The following is a 10,914-nucleotide window of genomic DNA, read 5'->3' on the forward strand; positions in this document are numbered from 1 at the left end:
GCCCCCTAAGGTCAGAGCTGGTCGAGGACAGTGTACCCCTCTCCGGGCCACCTACCTGCCCGCACCGGTGAAGACCGTGTGTCTCTAGCCCACTCAGGGGCTGAGTTGTGGGGCCGTGGCGTGGATAGTGGCGTGGGGGTGAGACTCCGCCCCCTCAGGTCAGAGCCAGTCAGGGACAGTGTACCCCTCTTGGGGCCACCTACCTAACCGGTGAAGACCGTGTGTCTCTAGCCCACTCAGGGGCTGAGTTGTGGGGCCTGTGGCGTGGATAGTGGCGTGCTGGTTAGGCCCAGCCCCCTTGGGTCACAGCTAGTCGGGGACAGTACAGTGACCTCTGGGCAATTTCCATGCATCCACCAATGAAGACTGTGTGTCTCTAGCCCACTCAGGGGCTGAAAAGTGGGTTCTGTGGCGTGAATAGTGGCGTGGTGGCGAGGCTCCGCCCCTTTTGGTCATAGCCAGTCAGGGACGGTGTACTCCTCGCCGGGCTACCCCCCGGCCCCCACCAGTGAAGATAGACCCCCTCTGGGTCTGACCTGTGGAATTTTACGAGATTCTGATGTGGCATTTCAAAATAAAAGCCTTCTAAAGTATCAAAAACTGCTTAAATCAGGATTAAATCAGGATTAAAAGAAAACTACCCAAGATGCCATAGGTTCTATGCTACACAGTGGTAGTAGACCCCCTCTGGGTCTGACCTGTGGAATTTTACGAGATTCTGATGTGGCATTTCAAAATAAAAGCCTTCTAAAGTATCAAAAACTGCTTAAATCAGGATTAAATCAGGATTAAAAGAAAACTACCCAAGATGCCATAGGTTCTATGCTACACAGTGGTAGTAGACCCCCTCTGGGTCTGACCTGTGGAGTTTTACGAGATTCTGATGTGGCATTTCAAAATAAAAGTCTTCTAAAGTCTCAAAAACTGCTTAAATCAGGATTAAAAGAAAACTACCCAAGATCAAACTGTGTAGCATAGAACTCGTGGCATCTTGGGTAGTTTTCTTTCAATTAAATCCTGATTTAAGCCATTTTTGAGACTTTAGAAGGCTTTTATTTTGAAATGGCACATCAGAATCTCATGAAATACCACGAATCAGACCCAAACGGGGTCTACTACCAATGTGTAGCATAGAACCCGTGGCATCTTGGGTAGTTTTCTTTTAATCCTAATTTAATCCTGATTTAAGCAGTTTGAGACTTAAGAAGGCTGTTATTTTAAAATGCCACATCAGAATCTCGTGAAACTCCACAGGTCAGACAGTGAGGGGGTCTACTACAACTGTGTAGAATATAACCCATGGCATCTTGGGTAGTTTTGTTTTAATCCTGATTTAAGCAGTTTTTGAGACTATAGAAGGCTTTTATTTTGAAATGGCACATCAGAATCTCGTGACACTCCACGAGTCCGACTGTGAGGAGGTCTCCTACAACTGTGTAGCATAGAACCCGTGGCATTTTGGGTAGTTTTCTTTTCATCCTGATTTAATCCTGATTTAAGCAGTTTTTGATACTTTAGAAGACTTTTATTTTGAAATGCCACATCAGAATCTCATGAAGCTCCAGGAGTCAGACCCAGAGGGGGTATACTACCACTGTGTAGCATAGAACCCGTGGCATCTTGGTTAGTTTTCTTTTAATCCTGATTTAATCCTGATTTAAGCAGTTTTTGAGACTTTAGAAGGCTTTTATTTTGAAATGCCACATCAGAATCTCGTGAGACTCCACGAGTCAGACCCAGAGGGGGTCTACTACCACTGTGTAGCATAGAACCCGTGGCATCTTGTGTAGTTTTCTTTTAATCCTGATTTAGGCAGTTTTTGAGACTTTAGAAGGCTTTTATTTTGAAATGCCACATCAGAATATCGTTAAACTCCACAGGTCAGACCCATAGGGGGTCTACTACCACTGTGTAGCCTATAACCCGTGGTATCTTGGGTAGTTTTCTTTTAATCCTGATTTAATCCTGATTTAAGCAGTTTGATACTTTAGAAGGCTTTTATTTTGAAATGCCACATCAGAATTTCGTGACACTCCACGAGTCCGACTGTGAGGAGGTCTCCTACCACTGTGTAGCATAGAACCCGTGGCATCTTGGGTAGTTTTCTTTTAATCCTGATTTAATCCTGATTTAAGCCGTTTTTGATACTTTAGAAGGCTTTTATTTTGAAATGCCACATCAGAATCTCGTGAAACTCCACAGGTCAGACCCAGAGGGGGTCTACTACCACTCTATAGCATTGAACCCGTGGCATCTTGGGTAGTTTTCTTTTAATCTGATTTAATCCTGATTTAAGCAGTTTTGATACTTTAGAAGGCTTTTATTTTGAAATGCCATATCAGAATCTCGTGAAACTCAACAGGTCAGACCCAGAGGGGGTCTACTACCACTCTATAGCATAGAACCAGTGGCATCTTGGGTAGTTTTCTTTTAATCCTGATTTAATCCTGATTTAAGATGTTTTTGAGACTTTAGAAGGCTTTTATTTTGAAATGCCACATCAGAATATCGTTAAACTCCACAGGTCAGACCCATAGGGGGTCTACTACCACTGTGTAGCATATAACCCGTGGTATCTTGGGTAGTTTTCTTTTAATCCTGATTTAATCCTGATTTAAGCAGTTTGATACTTTAGAGGCTTTTATTTTGAAATGCCACATCAGAATTTCGTGACACTCCACGAGTCCGACTGTGAGGAGGTCTCCTACCACTGTGTAGCATAGAACCCGTGGCATCTTGGGTAGTTTTCTTTTAATCCTGATTTAATCCTGATTTAAGCCGTTTTTGATACTTTAGAAGGCCTTTATTTTGAAAGGCCACATCAGAATCTCGTGAAACTCCACAGGTCAGACCCAGAGGGGTCTACTACCACTCTATAGCATTGAACCCGTGGCATCTTGGGTAGTTTTCTTTTAATCTGATTTAATCCTGATTTAAGCAGTTTTGATACTTTAGAAGGCTTTTATTTTGAAATGCCACATCAGAATCTCGTGACACTCCACAGGTCAGACCCAGAGGGGGTCTACTACCACTCTATAGCATTGAACCCGTGGCATCTTGGGTAGTTTTCTTTTAATCTGATTTAATCCTGATTTAAGCAGTTTTGATACTTTAGAAGGCTTTTATTTTGAAATGCCACATCAGAATCTCGTGAAACTCAACAGGTCAGATCCAGAGGGGGTCTACTACCACTCTATAGCATAGAACCCGTGGCATCTTGGGTAGTTTTCTTTTAATCCTGGTTTAATCCTGATTTAAGATGTTTTTGAGACTTTAGAAGGCTTTTATTTTGAAATGCCACATCAGAATCTCGTGACACTCCACGATTCCGACTGTGAGGAGGTCTCCTATCACTGTGTAGCATAGAACCCGTGGCATCTTGGGTAGTTTTCTTTTAATCCTGATTTAATCCTGATTTAAGATGTTTTTGAGACTTTAGAAGGCTTTTATTTTGAAATGCCACATCAGAATCTCGTGAAACTCCACGAGTCAGACCAGGAGGGGGTCTACTACCACTGTGTTGTATAGAACCCGTGACATTTTGGGTAGTTTTCTTTTCATCTTGATTCAATCCCGATTTGAACCGTTTTTTTAAGGTGGACCGGATAATTCCAAACGGGTTCTGAGAAACGGGTTCTAACTTCAGCGTCGTAACGCCAACCTAATTTTCAGAAGTGATGCCAACATTGGCCCGACGTTGGTATTTAGCCGGCGACCGTGCCAACCTTTGCCAACGTTGGGCCAATGTATGATTGCTATCTGGGTAGCGAAGTGTAGGCTTCTGCATATTTGCTGTGCAACATACAGTATCAATCATCCAGGCTTTATGACTTGTTTCAGCACTTTGTGAAATGACGTGCTGGAAATAAATTGAGCTCATGTAATGTGCTTCACCGCCATACACAACCTCCGCAGCCCACACAAGGCTCCAGGGTTAACTGCACCATCTAGTGGTCAGACTGCATCTACATCTCGGGGTCATACTGTCTATACCAGGGGCACTCAAATACTAATCTGGAAGGTCTACTGTTTATACCAGGGGTACTCAAATACTAATCTGAAATGTCTACTGTGTAGCTATATACCAGGGGTACTCAAATACTAATCTGAAAGGTCTTTAGGATGGATGGTATATACAGTGACTATAAAATATTCAACCCCCCTTGAACATTTCCATGTTGTGGCACAAAATATGAAATCATTTGGTTTTCTTTTCACCGATTTTCAAAGTAGTACCCTAATGTCTATGGAAAAAATAATAATCATAATTGATAATGCAAGTAACCCCCCCCCACACACACACACACACCTGAATCTGGATGTCACATGGGGCAAGATCATGAAGACAGATGAAATAATCTTAAAATCAATTCTAAAACGAACAACAAACATATTGATGGTGGAAGCTTAATTGACACATTGCTGATCAATAATTATTCAGAAGAGAGATCTTTCTGTAGTTTATTTAACAAAGAATAAGCATATTAATACACAATACAAAACCAAGCTTCAGGCATGGTCAAATACAGTTCTGACAAGTAGCTTGTGACAAAGACAGTTAAGTAACAGTAATAGACAAATACAATACCGTGACAGCAGCAGAGTAGCAGAGTTGACGTCAAGTAAAACCAAACAGGTGTGAGCTAGCATGCTAACATGCTAAACTGAAGCTAAAGCTAAAGCTAGCGTATGATAAGGAAGCGCACCCGGAACTGTTCAGGATCTTCTTTTATACTGTTTAGTGGGGGTGCTTAGTAGAGGCTAGTCACATGACCTGTAGTTATGGTGAAGAAGCGATGATGGCACAGAACCAGTTCAAGATTAGACCTGCTAGGGAACTGGATCATATCAAATGTCCGATTAAGCAACTGTACAGCTGTTGTTGACGGCTTTCCGCTGACCGAGTAAATCCAGAAATCCTTCTCTAGCCTTCTATGACCTTCTATGACCTATTTGGTATCAACGCTGGGCAGCTCATCTAAATATACACTGGTATCAGAGTCACCATAGCCTGAACTAGCTTTATATGGACAGCAATGAAACCGGTGAAGTTCTGCCCCAAAACCACTTCAATATCTTTATTTGTCACACAGTGAGTAAGCACACACATCACATGGTCTAGGCGGCAATGCTAAAACACTGGTTGCAAAGGCTTTGAACTACCAACCAGCTGCTGCACTGCTAACTGAAATGATTGATGAGTTCCATCGACTCCACGCAGGCAAGCACATAAACCCCCCAAAACGTTATCCATCTATTTGCAATTTAATAAAAAGATACAGTTGCTTTATCACTGTCAGTACATTAGAAGAGAACTGTTTGTCACAGTAACATCATATTACCTCATATTTTCACTCAACATGCATCACATCTCAGAAAGTAATTTAAATACAGAATTACAGAATAGCAAAATCTGGCAAATAGCTGACTCCTAAGGGTTAGAAAGGCCTTGCCTGACTTTGCTGGAGGTTCCATGAGTAGTCATTGGCAAAGTTGACAATCTGAGTCATGGCGGTCATCAGCAGAACATCCATGTCATTGTTCAGCGCACCCTCCTCATGGTAGTTCTTCACAGGCAGGATGCAGGTCATGGGGACACCCAGCCTATTACTGCACGTTTCCATCTGGGAGAAATGGAGGTCAAACTTGAAGTTACCTGTGATTATTGAATTATTTTTGCAAGTGTGCTGTTGATTGTTTGATGAAATTTGACCAGTGCTTACTTTCTCTTTTATGATCTTGCTTGTGTAGATTTTCCTCAGATCCCTCGACACCAGCTCACAAGCCTTGTCTGGCATTGTCATGACAACAACTTGAGGGATTTCTAGGATGGAAATAATTGAAAGGAGAGACTTTAGTGTGATGCCATGATTCAACCAAAGACAGACATAATTTTAAAATATGAAAACTCCTAATTTGCAGGTATGGTTTATGAAGAAATAATTGATCATTATATTGATAAAGCCTACAGCATCTCATGGGAGTACAGAAGAGGGGTTTACTTACCCAGGTCACTGGCAACTTTTCTGACTCTCTTCATTTGGTCTATGACATCATTTTCCATGCGACTGATTGCGTCCGCTGCCACAACACTCACCAGACAGTGAGTTTTGTCACTAAGGGCAGGGTTTGCTTTAAACCCTGGCATTGTATCATTTAATGGTGCTACAGGATTGAACTGGCCAAAAGAAACAGTGAAGAAATGTCAGCTGACACCACTTTTTTCATATTCGTCATGTTTTCTTAAATGAATGGGGCTTTTAAAAACCAGGCCAGATTCAGCCTGGCTTATGGCTGATGGGCGTACATACAGCTGTTCTTTTGATAGTTCTGGACAAAAGTCATTGCCTGCCCTATGCCCAAAGCAATTAGACCTAACTTCCTTTTTATGTGCACTGTATTGGCTTTGAGGGCAGCCATGATTATTTGTGCCCGATGACTCTTGGAGAGCATGCATATTAGGGCTGGGGCGACGTCATCGACTACGTAAATACATCGACTTGCCAAATGTGCCTCGACGCATCGTTGCGTAGCTGGATACACCTGGTCAAAACTAACAGTATTGGAAATAGATTTTCTATTTATTCACGCCCTATAAACGTTATCTTGCACCTTTTATCTTTCCCACCCCTTTTCTAACTAGCAATACGATTAGGATATGCATCTAGGAGGCATTTTCACTATGAATTATCAGAAGACACGTCTGTCGTCTCTCCTCCGCTCCAATTCTGCAACAACAACAACAATGTACAGTAGGACCCCACTCATCCGAACTTCAGAGATCTGAACCTCCCGGTCTACCGGACTTTTATTTGAGCCTGCTATCTGGTTACTGGTGGGATTTTCATTACAGTACTGTATCCTACTGTGAATAAAAACAGAACTGTATGTAGACCTACAAGTTGCCTGTAGGCTGTAGCCTACTGTCACGTTTCATTTCTTTGCTCTAATGTCGAGCGCAAAACGCAAACAAGTCTGCTGCGAGAGCTGCATCCCTTGGTAGCCAGAAAGCGCGTCAGCAACCTGAAGCAGAGGAGTATCGAGTCATTTTTCGTTCCCAGTTAATGGACTTCAGGAACACAGCCTATAGCCTACATCGGTTGTTTTAGAAACTTTCTTTTAGGCTACAATAGCCTATGACACGATAACTTGTCTGTCATTTCATTTATTTATTGATTGATTATCATTTGCTCTAATTGTTCTAATGTTGGGTTGTTTTTAGGCTATACCATTTTGTTCTGCGAATACAGTAGCCTATCGATGCAGCGTAGGCCTCATTTGAGAATAAAGTAGGCTACTGAATTTGATCAAAGCACGCACTCAAGTGGAAATTCGTTTATCTTATTATAGGGTACTGTAGGCCTATTATAGGCTAGGCTGTATCAGTTTAGTTGGCTATTTAATTGCAATTTTGATGCATTTTCACAAGTAATTAAGGGTATTTATCTATTATGTCCATTATGAGTCTATATGAAACAAGTATACCACTTATTGAATTTGGTGCATTTTAACGTTTCAGTCATCCGGACATTTCAGAGATACGAACGACCTGCGGTCACGTTGGGTTCGGATAAGTGGGGTCCTACGGTATTGCGCAACACCCACTCTCACACACGTGGAGCCCAGCTGCTCTGAGTGGAGAGAAAGGAAATGCTCAATCGTTTGGTTGCTTGTTGTTAAGCGCAAACAGTCTTTTGCAAGTGAGGAAGGAAACACGAGCAATCGTTGAAACATTTAGCAAATGCGCATCATAGGCTACACATGGAGAACTGCACCGTTTTTTTTGTAGTTTTCTCCGTCAGCTGGTACGAATACTGAAGTTCTATCATTATTTCATTAAACATCAAATTCAATCAGAAAAGAAACAACAGAAACTATGTTTGGGGATTAAACATTGATTTGACTGTAGTTGTGTCAAGTCATTGTAGCAACTGTTGTGAGCTGCTGTGCACCATTGTCATAAGGAGTCTCTGAGCACCCTCATGTGGCATGTAAGACTAGAGAAAAGGCATGTTCAAGTCAGAGCTAAATCAATTGGTGGTTAAAAATATATTTTGTTTCAATGTAAAATAACATTACAAATGGCTTTAAATTAAGTTTTACTTAATTACTTACACAGCACTAAAATTATACAAACATGGATTAGAAATTTAAAGCAACCATTTGCCAGCTAAATGGTTTGGCCACAAATTTGAAAGATTTTGTAACTTTTACAATGCCCTGCAGTGCAGCTACTTTGTTTCTTGTTACATTTTGTTGTCTTTAAGAGAAGATAATTGAATAAAATATTGAAATATTAATGAGAATTTCTTTTAATATTTGGGGTAAATTAAGTGCTCTATTAATTGAGAAGTAAAAATATAATCATTAAAATAATTGTTAAATTAGTCATTAGATTAATCGACTAATCAAAAAAATAATCACTACATTAATCGTTAGAAAATTAGTTGTTAACTGCAGCCCTAATGCATATTAAGTAGACTGTCAAAGAGATGATGCATTAAGCTTTGAGACCTCACTTCTGTCTACACGGCGTTGCATTGATGTCGAGTGCCAGCCATGTTGAATTGTGGCCAGTCACCCTTATAGAGTGATATAGTGGTCTAGCAACACTGAAGGCTAGTTGCTTTCCCGTGTCTGGTCATCAGTCAGCGCATGTGTCGGGGACTTCCGACAGGGCGGCTATGGACCAACAATGCCTCAGAGCGAGAGGCGGAGCATGTGATAAAAGAATCTCTGCTAATACTGGGCTGCAGGCTCCGCCCATCAGCCAAAAAGGTAGTGGTCAATGTTGCACTATGAAACAGTTAAGTCAGATTTTCCTTTTACGTAGATTGTAACATTGTGTTTTTTTTATGAGAGTTGATTTGTGTGGTTTACCGTGTAGTTCTCTGGGATGTGACCTTTCAGAGCACTGATGATGTCATCAGCGTGCATCCCTCTCCCTGTCTTCTCTAGACCCATCACATCATTGAATACAAATGGCAAACGTCCCGCTGCATTTTTCATGTAGTGGCTTTTGTACTGAAAATAAAATAAAATGAAAAACATAATCTTTGTGTATCCTTTAGGTGAACACATACTAATCACACATTATTTCTGTACTGGTGTTCTAGTGAACTCAAGTGAAATGAGACATTAGTGTTTGTGCTCAATTAAGTTAATTTGTTTTAGTAGTGATTGGCAGCTCACCCTCAGTGTGAAGCTCGTCCCTGCACCGCTAGCTGCCAGGGCTCCGGCTGCTGAGCGCCCCTGGAAGATGCTGTTGAGAGAGCAGATGAAGCTGGACTTCCCAGAACCCACTGGCCCATGCAGCAAGATCCTTAGTTCAAAATCAGGATCATTCAGCTCAAAGTTCCTCAATTCATTCACCATCCTGTCTCGATGGCTATAACTGTTGGAGGAAGGCACACACTTGACCCACAGTTATCTACTGTATGTATTATAATGCTCTTATACTGTATTTAGTCATATGCACCTACTTAAAAAACAACAACATATAGAGCTATTTTTACAACCACACAGCTGTGTGTATATAATGTGTGTATATGTATTTATTTGTTTATTTTTACTGTGTGTGTGTGTATATATATATATATATTGTGTGTGTGTGTATATATATATACACACACTGTTGTGTGGTTGTAAAAATAGCTTAATTACTTACCTCCAGTCTACTGGTCTCCATGGTCTGGAAAAAGCTGTATGACACAAACAATTAGTGTTAATAAGTAACAATAATAAGTAATAAGCAGTGTACTGTACAGTACTGTATGTGCTCTGGCTGCCTCTGAACTTTTCACCACCTCTCATTTCTGGAAACATACTGGACATAATTTGATCCCAAATTTCATGCAGCAGATTTCGTAGCATGTAATTATGATCCTAGAGTGAGTGAGTCGTGCTGTATACTGGTAGTCAACACCTACTATGCTCTGCCTGCCTTGTGTGTGTGTGTGTGTGTGTGTGTGTGTGAGATCAGAAAGTGAAACAGGGATAAGTATAAAGACGTCTGAATTCAGCTCTGTTATATAGACATGAACATATGCTTTCTTATTTTCTGAGAATATTTCTGTATTACTGTAGATAGGTGTTATAGTGTTGATACAGTAGCATCTCACTTGGTGATGGTGGTGGTGTTGGTGTTCGTGGTGGCGTTGATTCAGAACCCCCCATTTCTTTTTTCTGAGGAAGGAGTCGAGACAAAAAAACGTTCATGTGTAGGAAGCAGCAGATTAACACCATAATAATAAAAAATAGAGATACAATATTTTCAGATGTGAGTGCATCCTGCTATCTGAAACAGACAATATATTACGAAAGGGAAATGTGGCATTCGGAAGTTAGTCTCAACTCTAGATTTATTGAAATGAATAGACAGGCTTTGTACTGTAGGTACACTGTATGTTATATCTGTCACAGGAAGTGAAATGAATAGACAGGCTTTGTACTGTAGGCGAGAAGTAGCATGCTACTTCAAAAATGTGCCTGCTATTCTCGACTGCTACCTCGCCTGCTATATTGTCGAAAAAAACGGCGAAAAACGTAGCAAAGTCCAGAGCATCCTATTCCGGATGTTACGTCACTGTTCAGCGAAATTTTCAGGACAGCTGTCATGGCCGACGCCAGTAAGCAGTGCATTAGCATTGTTAAGTACCTGTCTTCAAATTAAGATTCTGTGAAATATATCGTTTCTAAAAATTATTTCTTTATCCAGGCATCTTAGTTTTACCAGTTTCATTATAGTGGAGCAGGTTGTATTTGCTCGTATGTGGTATTTATTCTGTTCACAACTTCGCGATCGTACAGCCAGGCTACGGAGCTTCAGAAACCGTAGCCATAGCAGAGGAGCGGCCGGAACGGAATGCTCCTGTTGCGGTACAGGAACGCGGCTAATAGCGGAGTTTATCATGG

At 41.2% G+C, this 10,914-nt stretch overlaps 1 protein-coding gene across 1 annotated transcript; it reads right to left on the bottom strand.

Moving 5' to 3' along the window:
* Positions 1–5,357: 5,357 nt before the first annotated feature.
* Positions 5,358–10,175, bottom strand: LOC311314806 (interferon-induced protein 44-like). The gene is made up of 7 exons (XM_084445305.1): positions 10,122–10,175; positions 9,668–9,701; positions 9,193–9,394; positions 8,881–9,024; positions 6,007–6,178; positions 5,724–5,824; positions 5,358–5,624 (listed from the first exon to the last, which is right to left on the bottom strand). Exons 3-7 carry the CDS (start codon positions 9,373–9,375, stop codon positions 5,439–5,441), a joined length of 786 nt encoding a protein of 261 aa, XP_084301431.1. The 5' UTR covers positions 9,376–9,394; positions 9,668–9,701; positions 10,122–10,175; the 3' UTR covers positions 5,358–5,438.
* Positions 10,176–10,914: the final 739 nt, after the last annotated feature.

The sequence above is a fragment of the Borostomias antarcticus genome, assembly GCF_949987555.1.
Source record: "Borostomias antarcticus genome assembly, chromosome: 11".
NCBI classification, from domain to species: Eukaryota; Metazoa; Chordata; class Actinopteri; order Stomiiformes; family Stomiidae; genus Borostomias; species Borostomias antarcticus.

Bases quoted from the DNA above. Each gene is read 5' to 3' on its own strand.
- LOC311314806 (XM_084445305.1), bottom strand. From the start codon at position 9,375: ATGGTGAATGAATTGAGGAACTTTGAGCTGAATGATCCTGATTTTGAA. The intron at 9,025-9,192 runs GTGAGCTGCCAA...TTTTATTTTCAG, and splicing joins GGACGAGCTTCACACTGAGG to TACAAAAGCCACTACATGAA. The intron at 6,179-8,880 runs GTAAACCACACA...TCTTTTGGCCAG, and splicing joins ACATCCCAGAGAACTACACG to TTCAATCCTGTAGCACCATT.